Source organism: Abramis brama, assembly GCF_963993115.1.
Source record: "Abramis brama genome assembly, chromosome: 7".
In the NCBI taxonomy this organism is placed as follows: domain Eukaryota; kingdom Metazoa; phylum Chordata; class Actinopteri; order Cypriniformes; family Leuciscidae; genus Abramis; species Abramis brama.
Window position 1 is genome coordinate 5,708,575 of NC_139969.1, and position 24,533 is coordinate 5,733,107.

Genomic DNA, 24,533 nt, shown 5'->3' on the forward strand with positions numbered 1-24,533 from the left:
AGATCTACAGTAAGGTGATGATACACAGGGCAACTTTTTGGGCAATGTTGCTGGGCAATGTTGCCGTCATCGGGCAACCAGATGAGACACAGGGCCCATGACCGATCTATATTATCCAGATATAATGGGAAAGTGCCCAAGCAACAATCGCTCAGCAAGACTGCCCAGCAACATTGCTCAAAAAGTTGCCCTGTGTATCATCACCTTAAGTCTAAGTAACTACGCACATAACATTTAAATATTACCCCCATTGTAACCGTTCCTACTCGACCCGCTCCTAGTGGGATTGGAACCGATTATGAAACTTTGCCCTTACTAGCCAAAACTATTTGTTCTGGAACAAATAATAGATTCATGAGACCAAAGATTGCCAAATAGAGATAACAAAAATGAATTATATTTCATGTTTAAACACTATGGAGACATCAGAAGAACTGGCCGAGATAAGGCTGTTCTCGGCAAGGTACATGTACGAAAAGAAACACATTTTTAAATAGGTGCTATCTTAATAAATAAACTGTATATTTGAATTTTAAACAACTACATTCTCGCCTAAAAAAACTCTTAAAACTACATTCTCGTGACACAACAACAGTATTTGTAAAATGATGGTGGTTTTCCTCGTACGCCATTACACTCGCTGTGAGAAATGCTTCGAAGCGGAGCGATACAAATGGTGAAAAACACATGGCTGGAAAGATAAGATAATTATGTTTATTGCAATTGTATTGCTTGCTTTTCCATTTCCATTTATCTTATAAAGATCTAGTTTTCTGGAGGAGTTTCTGATTTCCATTGTTCACCTCACAGTCACACCGATAAAATCTCTATTGTAGCTGCATGACAGACCGCTGACTCTGTCAAGGGAAGGACAACTGGCCTGTGGCCTGTAAGGTGACTCCATCTTAATGGAGTTTCTGTGTTTCTGACTCAAGAGTGGAAGGACCAAATCACTCAACCGAGGCTATGAATGCAGATGACAGGTGAGCGTAAAACACTTGGAAAATATCAGTATATGTTGCTTGTGTTGTTCTCCTCACATTTCACCTTCTAGTTGCTATTCAACTTCATCTAATGTGAGTGGTGCTCGTCTGTGCCAAACACGCCACCACAGTGCTGGGGTGATGTGGGTGGTTGCCAAGGTTTTGCTATGCGGTTGTTAAGGTGGTTGTTTACTTGCCCAAGTCAAAAAGCCCACCCCCAAGTCTCTATTCTGGTCCACTCAATGCACGTCCAAGTAGAAAAGAAACAGCACACCTCTCTTCAACTTGCTGCATGATTTCAGGTATCATTCATATCTGTAGAACACATTTTGGGGTATGAATTACATGCCAAAATGTAACATTTAGAAATGTATGGGCGACTGAAATAGAGATGGTGATTGCCTCAGCATGCACCACTAATCACAAATTGTTGAAGATAAATAGCAAATTATGTCGGTCATATTTTCTTCAAGAGAACAAACATACTGTTTCAAAGCATAAAATATTCATAAGTCAACAAGCCAAAGTAAACAATCAAGCTGTGCTGAGACCCTGCATGAAAAGATACAGACCATAAAAAAATAAAAATAACTGTATGAAATGTACTTTTGCTCTTATATTAAATTAAAGTCCACCCTTTGTCCAATGCCTACAAAAAACAAAGTTGAGTCCTCAGTTTACTTTGTATTGCCATAAAGAGCAGTTCTGCTCTGAGCAGACTCTAGTATGCATACTATTGTCTTAAGAACAGACAAGATTAACGTTCACTTCCAATTTAATACTTTAACCATGGCTAATTGCATGAAGGTCTGTTCTGAGCATTTTAAAGATTGGTTTCTCGGTGAAACACAGGCTGTCCAGCACTGATTAATATTCCATTAACAGCTCAATTAAGCCTGATTCATTAGGTGAAGAATAGCAGACCAGCACTAATGCAGAAGTCCAGCAGTGACAGTAAAATGTGGAGGATGTCCTACACAGGTTACAATGTCAAAAAACCCTGCTAAAGACATGTAGTTTCAATTGTCTGTTAAAATCTTTGCTTGCTAAACACTGAATGTTTTTCAGTAGCCTAGATGTTTGGAAAAATAAATAGGAAATGTAATAATGACTTATATTTTGATCTGTTCCTCATCAATATATGGACCCTTTTCACATTTCCAGGGTTCTCAGAAGCAGAAGTCGTCATAGTTGGGTAAACTTCTATAGTGGTGAAGCAATAGCTGGCTAGAAATAGCGAGCTAGTGGCTAGCAATAGCAATCTAGTTTTGAAAGCATAAGATCCCACCCTCCCTTCAGAGAGTCTACAATGCCACGCCTCCTTCAAAACACATGAACGCACACAGCAGAGTCTGCAAAGAGTAATGATAGACGGCTTAACTACCTCATGTCTCAAAGCACAAAACATCACAATAATAATGAACATTAACAACTTAAAGAGCTCTGACATGTACCACCTGACTGCTGCAGATTCATTTCAGCGTTGATAGTGTTGCCACAGAAATGCATAAATTCGAGTCACGAACCGATTCGAGTACAGTATAAAGTCACGGGTTTCCTGTTCAAATGACAGTAGTTATAGTGAAAATCACAGAAGTTATCCTGGACAAAATTTGCCCCTTGGCCTCTGTCCATCATGGCCTCCTAATCATCCCTATATACTGATCGTCTTCATCACTCTGTCTCCTCTCCACCAGTAAGCTGGTGTGTGGTGGGCGTTCTGCCGTTTTGGGCCCTATTTTAACGATCTGAAACGCAAATATCAAACGCGAAACGCAAGTAACTTTGTGGGCAGATCTAGGGCGCTGTTGCTATTATACCGGCGGGAAAAATGACTCTTGCGCCCGACTCAAATCTAAAATGGGTTGGTCTGAAGTTGCTACATTACTCATAGGTGTGGTTTGGGCGTAACGTGAAAAACCAATCAGAGCGACATCTCACATTCCCTTTAAGAGCAGGCGTGCTTGTTCCATGGCGGATTGCTATTATAACAGCGGTTTTGCCAGGCGCACGCCAGGAGCGGTTCACAGCCGAGGAGACCGACGTTCTCGTCAGGGCCGTAAAACACAGAGAAGTGACATTTTCACATCTTCATGGACACCACAATGATTTCCCTCATGCGGTAATATTTTTCCTTGTAATTATGTATGGTTTGCAAAAATGGGAACTGCTGCCTGCGTCTGTGGCAGAATTGTTTTCTGAAACTGCAAAATAGCACCAGGGGACGTTTGCACAGGAACACGCCTCCTCTCTTCTTGACCTCTCGCAAGGTCATTCCCTAATTTACCGACGTGCACCTTTGGAGGGAAAAGTCCGCTGTGCGTCGGGTGCAAAATAGGAATGATACATGCGTCGGTGTACAAAGTCATAGGGCCCTTAATCACAAACACCTTTCACTGTATAAAAGAACAGCAAGGACATTGTGTACAGAATCAAGTCATGCTGGGTTAAAATGGCATGAAGGTTCATAAATGATGACAGAATGTTCATTTTGGGCAACTACTATTCCTTTAAAAATGTTCTGCCACTAACCTCTGACACACACACACACACACACAAATCCAAAGACAAACATCAGCCAGGGTAAATAATTAACAGTTCTCCACAGCCGGTTCGATATCAATCCTGTTAGTTCACTCTGTCAGAAGGGCCAGCCATGCCCGAGCAGCTGATGGATTGGCAAAGCCTGGCACCACGTCGCAGGAGGGCAGAGGTAATAAAGTGTCATGAATGGTTCATTAACCTCAGGAGAGATACTCAGCAGTAAATAAAGTAATCATCTGTGTAAATCTGAGTGTTGACAGGATATGAAGTCTGCTGCAAACTTGATATGAGGGAAGAGTTCACGACTGCGCTGGCGTTTGATCTATAGTGCCAATGCTCCGCTGCAGACGATATGGAGCTTTGAAATTACAAGCAACAGCCTGGACAGCATTTTATTCTGTTTACAGAGAGGAAAAATTCATTTACAACAGCCAAAACAAAATAACATGAAAGTCAATACTTTAGGGGAAAAAAAGATTAGTCTTGTTCTTCTGAAATGAAAAAAAGTTCAAAATACCAAACATAATCAAACGTTCAACACTCAAATTCCCTCCTCTAAAAAAACATTTAATGAACCTAGTTTCACACTAAGTAGTGTGCAAAACTGTTTCTATGGGGTTGCTTGGTGAAACGATCGAGCTTATACCCAATATGATATTCTGGTGCATATGTGGATCAGGTCAGCAATGTAATTCGCTGTAAAACAGCTATGCTACACCATTAATAAAGCTTCAAAAATTTGTTTAGAAATCTATGATGAGGTCACATGAGCATATTTACACCTGATTATCCACATTTACCCATCAATGAAACCAATTTGTGTTCAAAAACTTGCTCCTTCCAGTAACTGTGAAGACAGAAACATAATTCCTAAACACCAGGGAATTTATTTATATTATTATTATTATTATTATTATTATTATTATTCCAGTTGGTATCTAGATGAATTTTTTTGGTGAAGTTTATTCTGTTTTCATAAACTTGCTCCATCCAGTCACTGTGAAGTATGATAGAAATATTTTAAACAAGAAACAATTTTATTATTATTATTATTATTATTATTATTATTAGTGCAGTTGGTATCTATAGGTGAAGTCTTGGAGAAGTTCACCAAATGATGTGCAGAAAAAAATATATGGTAAAACTATTTTCTTTAGCATGTTGGCAAATTTTTACAAAGGTAACGAGCTTTATAACCAAATGCACATGTATGTTTTTCACAATGTAAGATCAGTCTGACATAGAGGGCCAGAGAGAGGAAGTTAATTTTCGAGGGGGTGGTCTTGCACCTGCTCCAACAAAGCAACTCAGTGCGATCATGACAATTACACAGAGCCGGCCCCAGTGGACACACGCAAATCTGCTTTAAAAAAGCACCTGACAGTTCAGACAGAAACAGAGAGAGAGACAGAGAGGTGTACACATGTAGAGAAAAAAATGAAAATGCGGGAGAAAGGGAAATGAGTGGGAGGAGCATCAGTGAGCAGAGGAATGTAATTAGCGTGAATCTGAATAATCACCCCTCTAATTACAAGGCGCTGGTACAAAAAAAGATTCTGAAGCTGTGAAAAGAATCATAAAGGGACATTTGACCAGCAGTGGAAAGAAGTTTTGTAGCTGTTAGTTTTAAAGTCCCCGTGAACCGGAAGTTGCAAACGACTTTTCTCCAGTGCTGTGACGTATTTCCAAGTGAAACGGAATATTGAACAGAGGGCAGGGTTTTACTCTAGTGCTCCTCCTCTCCATCTCTGCTCATAGCAGACTTACGGTTTGAGTCGAGTGGTTAAGCATTTCCAGCCCAAGCTGTCAAACTGACGTCATCAGAAAGGGAACGCCATTCCAGACCGGAAGTAACTTTTCAGATATTGATTAAAGATTACCACGGCAAACTATTTTTTTCTGTGCATTAACTTGCATGGATTAATTGTTTACCACAACACTAGTAACATGTGCTAACAAAGTAAATAGGGTCAATTTTGATTTCATGTCGACTTCAAGGCCATCTTCAAATTGAATTTTAGCATACACATTGAAAACTAACTCTTTCTCTTTCAGGAAAAATGGACAAACAATGCTAATGCCACATCTTACCATCAAAATGTTGTCAAATAAAATGCTCTCTATAGCACTAGAATGTCCAATGACTGCTGTAGCATTAGCAGGGAATCGTGGTGTTGTTCAGGGTCGTAACCGTTATAGACAATAATTACAAATGGCTAAATTGTCCTCACTAATATTCATAATGCACTCCATTATGCACCGCTCTATTTGTTGTTAAGACAACATCAAGTTTCAAAAGTTACATTCTTAGCCACAACGGTCTAACAGCGCTCGTCAATGTCAAATGATTGAGATGGCCAATCAAATCAAAGAAGGCGGGGCTTACTGTTCACAGAAGACGAGTGTTTTAACAGTGAAAGAGTGCATGGTTGGTAAAATGTAAGTAGCTAAATGTAATATTTGACAACTGTTTTACAATAGAAAAATATAATGCAACTAGCAATGCAAACTACTCAACTTTATTAATACATTTTGCCATTTTAAATTAGAAAATATACTATAATTTACGATTCATGTAATTCATAACGGAATGTGACAAGACAAGAAACATTTCGCATTTTTACATTAACAATAAGAGTGAATGTGTGCATATTTTAAAATAAAATAATATTAGCAAATAGTTCAAATTAATTTCTTCATAACAATTTAAAACTTATTTTATTCTCTTAATTCCCTTCTAATCCTATAATTATTTAACTCCTTTAAATAAAATGACCAATTGGTCCCCCCAATGTTCAAGACATGGTTATGGCTTTGGCTTTGTTACACTTTATTTTTTTATTTTTTTTATTTTTTTAGAAAAAAATGTGATTAAAAACACAAAATAACTATTTCTCTTTTAATTAATACTAACTGGGTGCCACTTTCTAAATGAAGCATGCAATATAAGAAAATCATGTGACACAGTTGAATACGGTTTAAAACATTTACTTTTGTATTTCTGTTTCACACGCTTTTATGCAGTGTACATTACAGTATCTTATTAAATCACTTCACAACAGCATTTTAATTACAGATAAATTGCATATCAATATATTTTAAGAGATATCGGCCTGTTTGTGTCAAACACACAGTCAACATTCAAGGCTCACTCTTATCATCAGTGGGGATGTGGAGTGGTTTTTAAGAGCTCATGTGAAGTGTGTGTGATGGCTGGTGTCATTTACATGCAGGTGTTTCAGTACCGAATTAGACCAACGCTCTTCTCTTCACTTTCTGTGAGTGTTTGCAGCCACCACTCCAACATTCTGCACCAATTATTCCTGCATTTATTATCATCCTGTATTTACAGCCTATATTTACTCAAAGGAGCGATCTCCAGGTGCAAGAGCTCTAGACTTCTGCCACTGCAGGTGTCCTAAAACCTTTCAGAAATTTGGAAAGAACTTAGAGCTGCAAAAGTCCAGCTCAATAACTTTTGAGATTAATTGCAAATGCTGTCGAACTTTTCAGTTGTAAAAACTAGTCTGATTAACTTAACAGTTATGTCAATAAATCTTTTTAAGAAAGAGTTTAAAGGGACAGTTCACCGAAAAATGTCAATTCTGTCAATTTATTCATCCTCATGTTGATCCTTGGAACACAAAAGTAGTTTCAGGAAATATTCAAACTTTGAACTCAAACTCTGCCCTTTCCCAGTCAACAAAATCATACAGTGACGAAACACACCATAAAAACACATCATAATAAAATTCTCATGCACGTAGTAGTGCATGTGTGAGAAACAATGGCAATCTCAATCATCTAAACTTTTATTATTTCAACTAATTACAAAGAGTGTATATATATATATATATATATATATATATATATATATATATATATATATATATATATATATATATATGTGTGTGTGAGTGTGTGTGTGCGCGTGTGTGTGTGTGTGTGCGCATTTATTTGATCAAAAATACAGTAATATTGTGAAATATTATAATAATTTATAATAACTTTTTTTATTTTAATATATTTTAAATCGTAATTTATTCCTGTGATGACAAAGCTGAATATTTAGCATCATTACTCCAGTCTTCTGTGTCACATGATCCTTCAGAAATCATTCTAATATCAGGCTCCAGACTATGAGCATAATCTGAAAATTTAAGGGCACACATAGAGCTTTGAAGTGCTGGAAAAAGTTGTGTGAAGCACTTGAAAGTCCTTAAAAAGTGCTTGAATTTCACTCTCAAAAGGTTGTACGAACCCTGAAATGAATAATCTAAAAAACATTCGAATTCGGCCACAATATGGTTACAGTTAGCATTACTACATTAAATCTATGGTGAATGCTGGTGATTTCTGGACTGAAAAGCCTTCTATAACTTGTTCATGCATGGCACATGTTTCTCCAGGTTTCCACGTCAGCTCTGTTTGATCTGATTATGGTTTATAACAGAGAATTCTGCGCCGAATTTGAATGCTTCTGCTGAACACAAAAGAAGATATTTTGAAGAATATGAGTAACCAAACAGTTGATAAGCCCCATCTAAAATAAATAATATGGAAGTCAATGAGTCCCATCAACTGTTTGGTTACCAACATTCATCAAAATATCTTCTTTTGTGTTCAGCAGAAGAGAGAATCTCATACAGGTTTGGAACAACTTGAGGGTGAGTAAATGATGACAGATTATACATTTTTGGGTGAACTATCCCTTTAAGCAGACCATCCCTTTTTATAGTTTATTGCATGGTTATAATTTTCCTTTGTGTAATTTTTAATATTTTCTCCAACAGCCCAAACATACATACAGGCCTATAGAATGGTTCATAAAACAAATTTATAAGGAAAAAAACCTGTAAAAAACAAATTTGCTCCATTGCGGATTCCAAGTAATCAAGGGCTTAGGGCGTTCCATTTAAAGACATTGCACAGCGATGGAAGGGCAAAAAAAATGTTGGACTTAAACGCAGCTCAGTTCTGAGCCCGCGCTGCGGTGTCTGTCTATTAATGGTCTGATCTGATAAACCGTCTATGCTCCACAGGTTTCATTCTGCTTTCGCTTCGTTTACCGTTTACCGGTCATTTAACACAGAAATGGCAGCTCTCATCAGTTAGGTTAGGGTTAACTAACCCCAACTCTTAACCAGTGCAACGCTTAACAAAATGTTGTCGCACCGGCAGAAAAAAAAGGTAGCAAAATGCGACCATTTAATTGCAGTCTGGAGCCCTGAATAATATGCACATTTGCTGCTCAAGAGACATTTCGTATTATCAGTGTCAGTTTGTGAAAACTGATAATTTTTTTCAGGATTTTTTAGAAAGTCAAGAAATCTGTATAGAAATTGTTTGTTACATTATAAATGCATCCTTGCTAAATAAATTAACGAAAAAAAATAATATTACCGACTCCAAACTTTTGAATTGTAGTGTATTGTACATTGAGAATAACTGCTCAGTTCATTTAACATGAAAATTAAGGAAAAATCCTCATGCCTTTTTTTATGTGTGTGTGTGTCCATGCACACGTGTGTTTGTAACTGTCCTGTTGCGTCTGTAATGACAGAGTCCCAGAATGCTCTGTAGCCAATTAGCCTGCCATAATTACCCAGACTCCCATTGAGCTGTCAATCAGAGAGGAGCTGCACAGGAAGTCATCCCTCCCTCTGTTAGCGGAGGAAAGTCTCTGCTGAGCCCCCCCCCCAATTCAACCCACTCTCACACTAATATTAGACCCGACTTAACCATCTCTCTCTGTGTGTGTGTTTCTCTCATTCGGTCTCTTTTACGTTACGTTTCAGCATTGGCTCTCCTGACATCTTTCTTTCTCTGTTATTGTCTCTCCACCTCTTCTCACTCATAATTGCAGAGTGCTCAGCGCAGACCGAAGCACGTTTGTTTCAACAGATGTTTTCTGTGAAGAGCCACATACTGCATACAAACGCTGCACGCTGCATTGTGGTTTGTGTTGCCATGTAATTCTGATAAGTGCACGAGGTAACTCTTACTCCGTCACAAGCTTACTCCACAATCAGGGCTCAGTATTTCTAATGGGATTTATCAGGAATTCTGATAAATCTTTTATACGAGCGGCTGCTGTTGAATCCAGCTCAAACCAACTCAAAGTCAACAGAAAGCCAAAACTGACCTCACTTACTTTCTTAATACACATTTCTCGTCATACCATACACAACTCATTGCTTGTTCTTCCAAAAGCAAAATAACTTTGTAATCTTGCGGGTTTTTCAAACTAGTTTCTATCTGGTCTTTTATGTCTGCTGGTCTACTAACCTGGCTGAATTGATCTAGTTAGTACTGGTACACTCTTAAATATAAAGGTTTCAAAAGGGGGTTTTCGCAGAAATGACATAAAAGAATCATTTGGTGAACAGTTCTTAAAAGAACTATTTTTTCTAAGTGCGATAAATATTTTAAAAATCTAAAGAACCATTTTCCAAATTAACCTTTTGAGGAATGGAAAGTTTCAAAGGATGTTAAAGGTTTTTCATGGAACCATAGATGCCAATTAAGAACCTTTAGAATCTTTAGACCACACTGGAACAGCAACATTCCACTTGACATGTTAAAAAAACAGCCTGACCATTTAAAAGCTATAGAGATTTTACTAGGAAGGAGTTCAACCACCTAAACCAGCTTAGACCAGCAAACCAGCTCCCTTAAGGTAGTTTTAAGCTCTATTCGGACGGGACTAGTTTAACATGGAGAGGTGGGGTAAAGTAATAATTACCAGAGCTTCTCTGTGATTTTAGTCCCGTCCGAATGTCCCATCTCAGTAATCATTACGGACGATGTCAGTAAAGATTACGGCGACTTTTACCTTCAGTAAAAAGGTCTGGAAAAATGACCTCAGGTAATACTAATCCCGTGCGAATAGACCCGCTGTAAACATGTACGTAACTATTTCGTCATTTCCTGTTTAAAAGTAGTTTTCCGCGGTTTTTCAAGTATGGAGACGCTTGAAAAAGCATTCAGTTGCGTTCTAGACGCTGGGACGAGTCTGTGGCAAAACTCAAGTGTTTTCCACACACCATTCAGATCAGAAAGAAGATCGACAGCACTTGTTAGAGGCACGAAACATCTTTTAGCATTAGGTAAGTGCCTATTGCCAACACAATCCAATCTGAAGTTAATTAATACATCGTTCGACCAGACATAATAGGTTATATGTGTTTGCGCACGTGATATCAGGAAGCAGCGTAATACACACATGACGACAGGAGGGTGACGGCGGAGTGTAAATCGAGTTACCCCTCCCCCTAGTTTTACTGAGATATCTTATCCCGTGCGAATTGGCCATTAATATTACAGACGTCCTGTGGTAAAATTACATTACTCCATCTACCCTTGTAAAGCTAATCCCGTCCGAATAGGGCTTTAGTTGAATTTTCCATCAGGGAGACCATGCTTAAGGTTACTGAATCTGGCTTATACATACAAGTAAATGAAGTACAAATATTTGAAAAATCAAATTTATTGCTGAAAGTGTTTGTCGACAGAGGACAGTGATGAGTTCAGACACCTCAGATCTTTACTGTCTTACCTCTGTGATGTTTTCTTGTACTTCCTCCTGAAACAAAACAAACACCATGTTAAAAACCTGCATTTGGCCACTGTTCACAATAATATTTTAATCATTTCTGTAATTATAAACACACATACACACACACACACACAAACACACACAATCTACATTTTGGACCCTGCTGTTTCCCAGTTAACAGGAAACGTTCTAAGAACTTCAGCTAATGTTCTGGCAGTTTCCTCAAATTATGAACAAATGTTCTTCATGTAACGTTAATAGAATGTTCGTTCAATGTCATCTGGTCTGAGAACATTCAAAAGTAACAATGTTTGAAGAATGCTAAAATGGAATGTTACCTTAACGTAAAACATTTAAAAACTGGACGTTTTGAATGTTCAGAGAACATTTTCGGAAATAATGTTTTCATAATGTAGCTTAATGGGAACATATTTAGAACTTAGAACGTATTTTTAAGGCTAAGATCACATTTTAATAGTGGTCTAATGTATTTATAAATGTATAACTGTAACATTCTGTAAAGATGAATATTAATATTCATGAGCAAACCTCGTTATATTATATACTTTTAAGATTACATAAAATGGTCTCCACATGCAAAACACGCCCCTTTCTGGTTTGAACAAATAAAATGGGAAAAATCTGATCTTTTCAGTTTTTGAGACAAGCCATTAAACCTCTTAGCCTCCATTAAGAAGCCAAGCATTTATGACTTAGAATACATGCTGTTTAAAGCGCCACTTCGATGTCCCTAATACGTCCATATACGTGTCTCCAAAAAGGCCATTAACAACACAAGGACGGTGAAGCAATTAGTCAGCGCACAGGAAAAATCTGAGCTGCCCAATCATTACTCATTCCTGCCATGAGCCACTATCACTGGTGCCTGAAATTGCTCCGTAAGAGAAGGAAACTCCTTCTTTTCTTTCTGAAGTCACCAAACACAATTATGAGTAGAGGCTATATGCACACACGAGCACATGCATTATGTCCACGTACTGTATGCGCACACACCCATGACAGCTGTGCATGTTTGAGGCTTTCGGTGAGATTAGATGGTGATGCAGTCAGATTTACCCACTGCAGTAACCTTTAACATCCACATATACAGCTGCTTCTACATGCCCAAAACACTGCAAAACAGCTTTACAGCCTGTGGACTGGCCTGACGTCCTGTGACAGGCAACCATCCAAACCCAGTAAAGGGACTGATGTCATTTTGGCAAAAAGACCACTTGTTTTGCCCTCTGTTAAACAGAACAGCAAAAGTGCTTATTCACAAATAAAATGAATTCAATTTGTGCACATGCATATACAGGTGAAACTCGAAAAATTTGAATTTCGTGCAAAAGTTCATTTATTTCAGTAATTCAACTTAAAAGGTGAAACTAATATATTATATAGACTCATTACATGCAAAGTGAGATATTTCAAGCCTTCGTTTTGTTATAATTTTGATGATTATGGCTTACAGCTTATGAAAACCCCAAATTCAAAATTAGAATATTGTGAAAAGGTTTTCATAAGCTGTAATCAAAATTATAACAAATAAAGGCTTGAAATATCTCACTTTGCATGTAATGAGTCTATATAATATATTAGTTTCACCTCAAGTTGAATTACTGAAATAAATTAACTTTTGCACAATATTCTAATTTTTCGAGTTTCACCTGTACACCAGCTGTGATGTCAATTATGTTATATGTACTTTTATGGTGCTTTTTGATGTTTTTTTGAGCTTGACAGCAACCGGTCAATATGCTGTCATTAAGGAAAAGAACAGCTTTGATATTCAGCAAAATTCTATTTTTCCGGCTTTTGTGTTCCATAGAAAACATGTTTGAATTAACTATTTAAACTGATTGTGTATGATTGTTTAAATTTTCAGGCGAACTATTCCTTATATCTGTAATATGACTCTGAATGTTCAAGTGAAGTATATGACATTTAACAAGTAAAATAAGATGGACGGGACATGATTTTGTCCATAAGGAATTGATTGGATTATGAAAAGTGTCTCTGAATGACAGGTGGTTGGAGGGGAGGAGTTGAAATATAACTACTTGTTTACGTCATCCGAGAAGGAAATTCATTTTAGAGGTGGAAGTTAATATATTTGGATGAAAGATTATGAAGACAGACATTTTCTTCTTTGGATTAACGCAAACTAATCAATAGGGCCAGAAACATGTTTTAAGAAACTAAACAGGGCCAATTTGATTTCATGTTGAAACACACACACACACACACACACACAAAACTCTTCAAACATAACATTAACAGAAGAATGTTACTATTCTACTCCATGAAGGAAGAAAATACGAGAGGAGATAAACAAGCCCTGCCCTCAATCATCTCTTTCTTGCTTTCATTCGCTTTTTCTTTCACCTTCTCTCACTCGTCCTTTCTTCTTCACACATACTGAGGAAATTGCATTTCATTTCCTGAGTTCTGTGACAATAAGAGACTTTTTCTCCAGTCTCCCAATAACAGCCAGAGAGAAAAACTGATTGACATCGAAAGAGATTCGTTTTTCTACAGATGATGGAGCTGTTTAATATTTGAGAAGTATTTGAAACATATTAATAAAAAGTCACCAACTCGAGTCTGAAAGTCTGAAATGACCTTATTGAATAGTGCACAATACAACACTTTTATATGAACAATGACTGTCATTTAAAGAATAATATTTGTGAATATTCATATTTTGCTTATTTAAAAAAATATATATTTTTACATTTTTCTTCTTGTGTAAATCTGTCCAAAATTAAGTCATTTTACACTCCCACAAAATGAGAGAATAAAAAAAAGGAATTAGGACCATTAAGACTTTTTGCATGGTGACATTTTTATGACAATTACAAAATAACCAAAAAACATCCTCATTATTATAATGGGGGGGCATTATATTTTTTTAAATGTTTATTTTTTATTAATCATTATTTTTATTGTTTAAAAGTATTTGCTCATCATGATAGAATTTGTTGTACCGCGTTTAATTTATGCTGATTTAAACAAAAAGTGTGATTTTCGGGAATCAACAACAACAACAAAAACAATGCATGTCTCCTTGAAAAACAGTCCTAAAACAAGCTTTAGGCTTTGTGCAGATTGTAATTTATATTTTTTTTCTTTTGATTTTAGGGTTGAAAGTGACCTTGACATGTTTACATGAGATACAGCCTCTTGGTCAACCTCTTAGATGGACACACATACACACAAAACACAAGAAAACCTGTTGAAAAAACTCATACTCACAGTCCACGCAGTCGGAGCCAGATTTTCTCGATCTGGTCGGGCTGTAAGTACTTGAGCGACGTGCTTTCAAACTCCTCGATCTCTCTGGTGGGAGACTCCATGATGTCAAGACAAGAAGAAAAACTAAATCCCAGAGCCGGAGCAGAGGAGAGCGATTCCCCTCTTCAGATGAGCTGTGGTCGGGACGCTGCAGTCATCCAGCCCTGCTCTTGCCTCCTCCTCCTCCTGTCCCTCGTGCTCCACTCTCGGTCTGAGCACAGGGAGAGTGTGACGGTACTGCAGTACGCTCTCTTCTCTCTCTTCTCTCTCTCTCTCTCTCTCACACATGCTCTCTCTAAAACACAGCGCAGCTCAGATTAACCCAGACTCCTGATTTCATGACATGAGTGTTGGCGGGAGGAGTTGAGCGTCACTAAAGCCTCCAGCGGGGATGACAGTATGATCAATAATGACAAACTGGGTCTCTTCCCACAGGACAAATCACAAATGACATCTCTTTAATATCTCAATTGTTTCTCCTAGACAGCAATGAGATTAAACTGAGGCTTTTGTTTGAATCTTCTGACGGGAAAAAACCTAGCGGTCTTGCATGCGTCTCCAGAGTGTCAGAAGAGGTCTGAATGTGCTCAGATTCGCAAAGATACCAATCAAACGTCAGAAATCTTAATATGGACATTTCTCGAATTCTTCCAAGACTGAATGATCTGAGATATACTGTCTAGAACACATAAATGTACACACTCTTAAGTAAGCAAATGTCTCATTTGCTTCTAGTTTTTCCTTTTTGGAATAACATCTGCTAAATTTGTTTTGAAGAAACATCTTGAGATAAGCTTACTTAAATGCAACAATTTTGACCTTCACACGAGAGCTTTTGGATAATTTGCCTTTAGAGTTTAGTTTATTTGATTGGTGTGAAAGTCGTCGTTCTTGCATTCTAAATACATACATATATATATATAGACGAAATGCAAAACAATGCACGTGTCTGCAGAGGCATTTTTAAAAACTGAATGGTGAACTTGACAGAGTATGCTAAAAATGTATGGTGTGAGATGCTGGTGTAACATGTTGCAATGGTCAAAGAGGTTCATCTAGCATGCTTACTTGAAAACTATTAAAAAACAATTGTACTTGATACTGCTAATACATACACAACAGGCTGCTGTGAGCAAGTAAGGCCTGCTGCAGCTGTACAGATCTACACAGGTGGAGCTGGGGAAGGTGGAGGGTTTCTGAAACAGAGCTGCACTGCTATAGACAATGCTGACCAATTTTGAAGGTTAAGCAGCGAGCTCATTGGCTACTGATACAGCAGGAACCAATCAGCTGTGCTCTTTAGAAAATGATGGGATCGCAAGCAGATTGAGATAAGGACCTATCAGCCTGCGCCATCTAGAGTTTCATTACAGAACTTTGTATTTTTTGTTGTTGTTTTTTTTTTTAAGAAACATGGAGACAAACTTACTTAAATACAACATAATTTAGACTTTCACACTAGAACTTTTGGTTTGTTTGCCATCAGAGTTTGGTTCATTTGGCTGGTGTGAAATTTGTTTTTGCATTAAAAGAACAGGCCAAATGCACAAGAATGGACAGGCATGAACTGTTTTTAACTTGGGAGGACATCTTAAATATGTGGTGCTTATGATGTGAGATGCTGATAAGACACCAAGACATGCTGCAAAAGTCATCGATGTTTGTCTAGCATGTTTACTTAAAAAACAATTAGCAAAACAATTAACAATTGTGCAAATGGATGCAAAAACACACCCCTTGGCTATGAAATAGCAACGCAATAACATTTAGGCATCCTATTATGCTGGAGAGAGAAAAGACAGAGGAGGTGAGGAGGAAAAAGAGAAACAGAAAAGCAGTAAATGACACAAACTGTGACTGGAGAGATGAAGAGGCCAATCAGCCTGCAGCTGTAAAGCGGTGCATCAGTGGAGTGAGATTATATGCACCCCACTGTCAGATACGCATTAACACAAACATTCACACACTCTGAAACACTCTATTCTCACATTCTGTTTCCTAAATGACCCAATGATTGCTCAATTTTTTTCAGGACTCGCAGATGATAAACAGATTCGTCTTGACAAACAAACAAATTCATAAATTCTATAGAATATAGGAGCATTATCAATTCATTTTCTATAGTAGCTGAGCTTTATGGAAGTTTAACATCTCAAATGGCTCTCCAAGAGAGCAGTAAGATAAAATGGAGAACAAATGGAGACTCTCACTTTTTAGATTTTTACATTTTCACAAAAGATCTCAGAGTCTCAAACTGTGCTCAGATATACACTACTGTTCAAAAGTTTGGAGTCAGTCAGTTTTTTTGAAGGAAATTAATAAATATTCAGCAAGGATGCATTAAATTGATCAAAAGTGGCAGCAATGACATGTATAATGTTTCAAAAGATTTCTATTTAAAATAGTTGTTATTTTGAACTTTCTATTCATCAAAAAAAAATCCTGAAAATCTGTCAGTTTCCACAAAGATATTTAGTAGCACAGCTGTTTTCAACATTTATAATAATAAGAAATGTATCTTGAGCAGCAAATGAAGGATCATGTGTGACACTGAAGCCTGTAATGATGCTAAAAATTCATAATAATAAATACAAATAAATGCAGCCTTGGTGAGTATAAGACTCTTTCAAAAGCATTAAAAAAATCTTAATGACCCCAAACTTTTGAACTGTAATGTACAAAAGACACCACAATCTACATTCAAAAGTCCTAGGGCCAGATTTACTTACAGCTCGCTCCAGCGCGAACCCTCTGTTGGTGTTAAAAAACTACTGTCAGGATTTACTAAAGACACGCAGTGAAAAGTTAGCACTGAAAAGGCATGGACAGGGTTATTTTTGCGGCTGACCTTATTGCATATGCATTTGTAGGAGTTTCCCTTTCAGACAAATTTATGGGAGGAGAGTATTTAAATGAATCATGCAAGGTGATTTACTAAGGTTTATGCTAGTCAATTTACTGATGTTTGCGCCATAATTTACCACCCAAAAAAGCCTGTCTTAAACCAGATGCTAATTGGTAGATTGTGTTGGTCATTATGGAAATGATCCGGTTGCGTCTGTGTTCTTTAATTTGAGCGTCGTCAGTAGATCACGCGCTTAACTTTCCACTCCCACCTACGCCTTTTTTTGAATTGCGCTCTGACGATAATTTGCCCTGCAAGTCAAATTTCCAAAATTCATTCAAAAATAACTTTCTTAACTGCTAATGACTTAAAAATGATAATAATGTACTTAGGGTTCATTGCTTGCAGCTACAGTTTGGCTTAAATGTTTATTGCAAAAACATCCAGTGCTCTATACAGTAAATGTTGTTTTTATTATAGCATATTCATCTGAATGAAAACATCAAACTCTAATAGAGTCGTAAAACCACGCTGTGGTTTACTTGCATTGCCTTACACTGCTCTTTTGAAAAAACAATTGATTACGTTTTCCCCTCCTTTTGTTTCTTGGGCTTTTGTATTTTCCATCTGCTTCACACAATGGGGCCATTACATAATGGAGTTTCCTGAACACCTCGAAAATCCAATAGGTCTAAGTCTGAGAGCAGGGCTGACCGGCCCGAGACTAATGCAGAGATCTAATTCCTCACGCTGGAAATGTTTTTTTCTCCAGGGAGACATTCAGGGACAGCTGTGATTGAAAGCCGAGACACAGCAGCAGGTGCGGCAGATTTCCACAAAACAATCTGGTGTGTGTTGGTAATATTCAGAACAAAATCAGTTTCGCAATAATGAGAAGAATAATATAACTGTAATATTTAAGATATAAATCGTAATACAAAAAGTGTATCAGTTTACTAAAAGTAGTAGTTTTACAAATACTATATCAGTTCTCAGAGAGAGTTCTGTGGAAAGTAGGCCTAAAACTATCCGATAACATTTCCATTCATTTCAATGGGACATTTTAAGGTCACTTTGAGAGTTAAATGTCATGCGAGTAATCATCGCAGCCGCAGGATAATGTCATGACAACACTGATTGGCTGATGGGAAACCCTTCACTAGTGACTATCCTGATTTGAGCAGAAAGGGAAAAATAAGCCTATTTCAGACTTTGAAGAGCCCTCCAAATAAGATCTGTCACTGGTAAAGCAGCTATAATATAATGAAATTCTCACATATAGGTTTATATCTTGCAAAAAAAAATCAGAAAATAGATAAAAAATAACTAAAATCTAAGTAACTTCATAAATAAATAAAATAACTGGGTGTGCAGTTCCTTAAAGTAATTACCTTACACATAACCCTGGTGTTTAGGACACAGACACACATTCCTATCATTATGAGGGCATATAATGGTTTTTATACTGAGCTTATGACATTTTCTATCCCCTAACCCTAAACTGTCACGGGTAAAAGCGCAAAACACAGGAAACAACAACTTAACCTTGATGAGGCAGGACCAAGAACTGAACAAAACGGAGTACTTATACCAGAACTAAACAAGGGAACCAATGAGTTCATTAACGAACAACAGGTGAACTAAATGAAACTGACACAGACTATGGTCAAGAAGGAGCCGTGTTTCCATTACCCTTCAAATTGCGCAAATTGAAATTGCGCCCAATGGAAACACGTCAATTTCGCAAAAACTCCCATTTATCGCAAAAAAAGGTTTTACGCTCGCATGAGGTGCTTTTTCAGGCAATTCGAAAAAGGAATATTTCGCAAAACTGCAATGGAAACAGTTTTTGCGCATTTACAGGTCACCTGACGTAATGACGCGGTGTGTTTGGACAGAATACGAGGCAGAGTTCTTTATTAAGTTCATAAAAGACAAAAGAATGACAGGAATACTGGATTCTAAACCTCAAAGAAATGCCACAATCAAGACCTCGAAGCAGAAATGAGTGAGAAAAACCCAGAAACACCTCATATGTGCCGCTCACAGTATAAGGGTCTTTCCTTGCCATTAATGCTTGGATAACACGCCTACGTTTCCTTCCATTAATAATAATAATGTCTAGTGCGGTACGTGGCTGTGATATATATACTGTAAACTTAAACGTCCGTTGCCATGATTTTTGGAATGACTTATCGCGAGAGGAAAAAATTATGTTTTAGTCGCATAACATCGGTTAATGGAAACGCCGTCATTTCACAATAGTTTTTTATCGATATTTAGAAAGAAAAAGAAAGAAAAAAAAAAAAAAAAAAAAAAAAGAAAAAAATCGCAAACATTTTGCGCAAATCTTTAATAGAAACGCGCCTAATGAAACAAAGCATTCTGCTGACATAAACCTGCCCATCAAAGAAAACTTTCAGCATTTTTACATTTTTAATAAAAAATAGTTTAGTAATGTTTATTTATTTAATGATTTGAATCACAAGGACATAGTCATGTCCTCATTACGTAGGGGGTGTGGCCTGAAACCAAAGGGTTGGTAATTCAGCCTGGAATTTTGTCTTGGGTGGAGAGAGAGAAACGCTAATATTTGAGTCGAGCGGCACTACAGATCACCATTAAATAGTAAATATATATATTTAACTTAAACTGTCCTGTCCGTTTATCTCTTTCCCTGACATTCTCTCGGTTTTTGCCTTTAGGTGCTACAGCTCTACCTGTGTCTCCCTCCCTGCCGTTCATTCCTGATGATGATTTCTCTTTCAAAGGCCTTTCAATTACCTGATGCAGGAGATAATGCCAGGCCAAAGTCTCAAAGACACATCACCGCGGGCCTGCTTTCATCTATGGAGAAGCTCCCTGTGCTGCACATGCGAACAGTTCCCTCCATCGACTCTGAGCTCTTCAAAGGTAATGTTTGAAGGCGATTGCTCTTTCTGCTGCCTCAACTCAGTTCTTTTCTTTTAAGTGAGGTTTATAGTGTATGTGTGTGTGTGTGTGTGTGTGTGTGTGTGTCAATGACGTCATCTACTGTGACCTATCGCATCATCACCACCAGACACATGAAACTTGACCAGGGGCATCTCAAAAAAACACTGCCAAATCTAATCAGCTTTTCTCATGAATATTAATTAGCTGATGTCATGTTGCAATGTATTATTACTTAACACCATCTAGGTTTGCAACTCACTTGGTTTTGGAACAGAGCTTCCAATTGAATTATATATTTGGACCAGATTGACAACCCAGATATGAATGCAACAACAACAAAAAAACAAAAAAAAATCCCAAAACTCAGACACTAATGAGCAACATTAGACTGTTTCTTGCCCTCTAAAGGAATGGTCTCTAGATGCTCACCAACAACAAGTGGTTCTTTAAACAGTTTTAAAAGTCTTTGGAGTTTAACAGAATCCAGCAGACATCACAGCCTACAAAGGTAAAAGTCTCTCAAATGTCACAGGTCATTCCCAGCAGCCCTGTTGATAGAGGAAAGGTCTCACAGGAGGACATTAGAAGGTCTCTCTCCAATGCACAACTCGCATGAATTTGAAAACACCAAACCAAGAGAGAAACCACAAACAATCTGTGGACTATCTGCAGCATATTGCACACAAAAAAAATATACAAGAACTTTATCAAAAAAGATATACTGTGGCAGAGCAGGTTATGGATAGCATGAAGGTCTGAGATGCCAAATGAGTCCCAGGTGGGTTTAGAATGAGTCAGAGATCTGAAAAATCCCATTGAGTTCCAGTGAATGATTTAAAGTTTGATATTTTCCAAACAGATTCCTGACATTTCATCAGCACACACACACACACACACACACAGATGAATGGCTCATTTCAGGTTCTGATTTAAAGTGTTTATCTGTCCGACTGAAGAATGGTGACATTATTCTTTCAATCATCTGTCGGCATCTGATCCAGAGGCTTTAATGAGAATTTAACAGAGTTAATATAACAGTAACCAATATTAAGAACATGCCATGTGACACGCTGAACAAATTGAGACATCTCGCCTGTAAATGTTACAAATCGCTTGTGTCACAGTACATGAGTCCGTGAAGCCATATTGTCAAACGAGAATTAAGTGATCACTATTAAGAGCACACATGCTAATGAGGGCCGTCTGAACGAGTGCTTTTAGCATATTCATGCAACTGGTGCCAAAGTCATTCTGAAGTGCTAAATGATGGAAATTTGATTTGCCCATTTAATGACCAAAAATCTAATGGAAAATTTAACAACAGCAGGGCTAAATGGAAGGATTAATGTCCTCCTGGGGGAAAAAAATATATTTGTACCTTTATCAGCTCTAACCAGATTTACCAAAATCTAAATTAAATAAATAAATCCATGGCAAAATAAATGACTAAATAAATAAATGGGTAAATTAATAAATAAATGGATATGAAGATCCAATTACATGAAGAGGAATGTGTGTGTGTGTGTGTGTGTGTGTGTGTGTGTGTGTGTGTGTGTGTGTGTGTGTGTGTGTGTGTGTGTGTGTGTGTGTGTGTGTGTGTGTGTGTGTGTGTGTGTGTGTGTGTTAACGCATAAACACTAACACTGCCTGAGATCAATACGACAATTTTACATTGACTGTAATTTATCAATTATCTCCTGACACGCTGACCTTGGCTAAACAACTGTATTTTAAGTCATAAATCAAGTCAACTAGCACTGGTTTTCAATTATTACTTGGGCTTATTTTGAGCTACTGTACTCTGATAAGATTGTAAGCAAAACTATTTCTTTGAGATACCCAATGCAACGCTCTCAGAATAATACACACAGCTCAGGTTCTCTGATGTGAGCCGTCACTGATCAAAGATGACTGGATATGCTATTGAGGCCTTTCCTCTTGACCTCTTTATGACCTTAGGCATGAAGTGGCAAACTTCATATCCATCAACGGGTTGCTGCCTAAAATCGATACACTGGGATATTAGAGCTGATGAAGAGACCAGATCCGCAGTCCCAATCAGACCACCAGCTGTGTACAATATTACACTCTTAACAAGAATGAATGAATTATTACTATTATTATTTAAAAAAGGAACGAAATCGATGCAAAATCGAAGACAGGCTGACAATGATTTGCTACTTGCTACTTGCCATTTATTAGGGGGAAAGGACATTTTCATTTTTCAAAACATAAAAAAAAAAAAAAAAAAAAAAAGGTGCAAGATGTGTCAGCAATATTTTTGTCTGTTTTACTAAAACAGAAAGATCTTCGAATGCCACTTTCATAACAGAAAGATCTGTGAATGCCACTTTCAAGACCAAAATTGAAATGTCCTACTTCTGACCTCAAGAGAAATTCATTTTCTTATGCAATTTTTTATGTCATGAACACAAAGTGATTGATTTTCCAAATAATGATTTTCGATGAGTTTGGATCGAGATGATTGATTTTTCCTGATTTTTCAAGTAAAATCTCTGACTCTGAGTGTCATTCCAGTCATTATTTTGAAGTAAGGAAAATTTTAGTTGTCTGGAAAACATTCAAGCATATATATGATCTCAATGCTAACACACATGGATTAAAAAGCTTTTCAGCATTTCAGATTGCATGGAAAGAAAACACTTAAAGGGATACCTCACGCTCTTGCTCGTCCATATAATGACAGTGTATTGCAACCAGCATAAAACTTTTTTTAAAAAGCCGCAAAAGAATCTCAAAATGATCCTATCCTATTACTTTAAAATTAACAACAATATTGGTGTATACAAAAGGTCAATGTTTATAATGATTTTATTTATTATTTCTATCCATATTATTCATTTATGATTTGTTCCTTATTAATTGTATCTTTAAATGTATGTATTCCTTAATATAATAACCATCATCATATATTCACGTATACTCATTATTGTTACTCATTTATGTTAATCTTTTACTTCAATTTTTATTTATATAGCATTATCCAAGAGTATGTATATTGTACTCACATGTTCATATACATTAATATCTTAGTTACACTGTAAAATGTAATTAGTTAGACTTACTTAAAGAAAACATGCAAATCAATTGCCTTAAAAAACCAAGAGAAATCGGAATAGTATGGTGTACTGACAAATGCTTAGTATTGTTCACTTACACGAGTGTTCTAGTAACTAAAAAAGAACTGTAGAGCGTACTTGATAATTTACTTTAGATTTACTCTCGATTTAGTATAGCTACTCAGAATTGCTGACTCCCGAGTGCATTGCAGCATCAATAAATTATGCAATTGCTGTTTTACTTTTTTTTTTTTTGCCAATTTTATTTGTATAACAAATTGTTACCATTGTTGTGTTTTGCGTACTGAATGTTGAAGTCTGTGTGTGACTCAAGCATGGTCAATTGCAAGATACTGTCACAAATATAAAGGTATTAAAGCAACTCAATTAAAAGTTTCACAAGGTTTTTTATGACATAAGTGTTAGCAATAAAATTTTAAAAGATCATTATTCGACATGAAAAATAGACTCATTAATGATCTAGTTAGAAGTTAGGTCACCTTTTAAAAGCAACCCATTTATTACTTCCCTTCCTTAGAAACCAAATAACTGTGATTTCTTGTTGCATCGCCTCAACAACAGGAAGAGAATTACAGCATTATAAATGAAGTTCAAAGTGCTCAACCAACGGGAATATTGATCACCATAATGGTGAGTTCAAACAAAAACACACCTTAGGAAAATCAACATCAATTTATGAAGTCAGCTTATGGATATTCTCTTAATTTTTTTCAGTTGTATTGACAAGTTCAGTTGTATTGTATTGACACATTTCAGTTGTATTGTATTGACAATTCAAGATGACTTTGAGAAATGAGTGAATGCAACTAGAGAAAGATAAGTGGAGGAAATTAGTGAAAAGTCTATTAAGAATTCCCCCGCCTCAAAAACTGTTTTTTTGTTTTGTTTTTGTTTGTTTTTGCTTGACAAAATGACACTCAAACCAATCAATTAATCTTAACTTGGGTTTTATGAGTAAACAAGGCATATGTGAATAGTACAGATTTCTATATTTTTATATAATAGGTGAGGGTATTATGACCATCTACTATATATAATATTGTGAAAAGATTCAGGGAATCCAGAGAAATCTCTTTACATGTAGGGCAAAGCAGGAAACCTCTGTTAAATGTGCATGACCTTTGAGCCCTCATGTGACACGGCATGAGAAATCATGCTATCATGCTACTCTGTTAAATACAGCCACATGTGTTCGGGAACATTGGAAAACCGTTGTCACTTAACACAGTCTGCTGTTGCATCAAGGAATGCCACTTGAATCTCTGTTATGC

At 36.9% G+C, this 24,533-nt stretch overlaps 1 protein-coding gene across 2 annotated transcripts in view; it reads right to left on the reverse strand.

Moving 5' to 3' along the window:
- Positions 1-14,674, reverse strand: part of pde1cb (phosphodiesterase 1C, calmodulin-dependent b) — a 53,662-nt gene extending 38,988 nt beyond the window's left edge. Inside the window, exons 1-2 of one of the 2 annotated variants that reach the window (XM_084120360.1) lie at positions 14,344-14,674; positions 11,086-11,112 (exon numbers count right to left, since the gene is read on the reverse strand). In XM_084120360.1, the coding sequence (XP_083976486.1) occupies positions 11,086-11,112; positions 14,344-14,444 (128 nt within the window). In that variant the 5' untranslated portion in view covers positions 14,445-14,674. The remainder of the gene's footprint in view (positions 1-11,085; positions 11,113-14,343) is intronic. The other variant, XM_084120361.1, reaches the window with a different exon arrangement.
- Between the last annotated feature and the right edge of the window lie 9,859 nt (positions 14,675-24,533).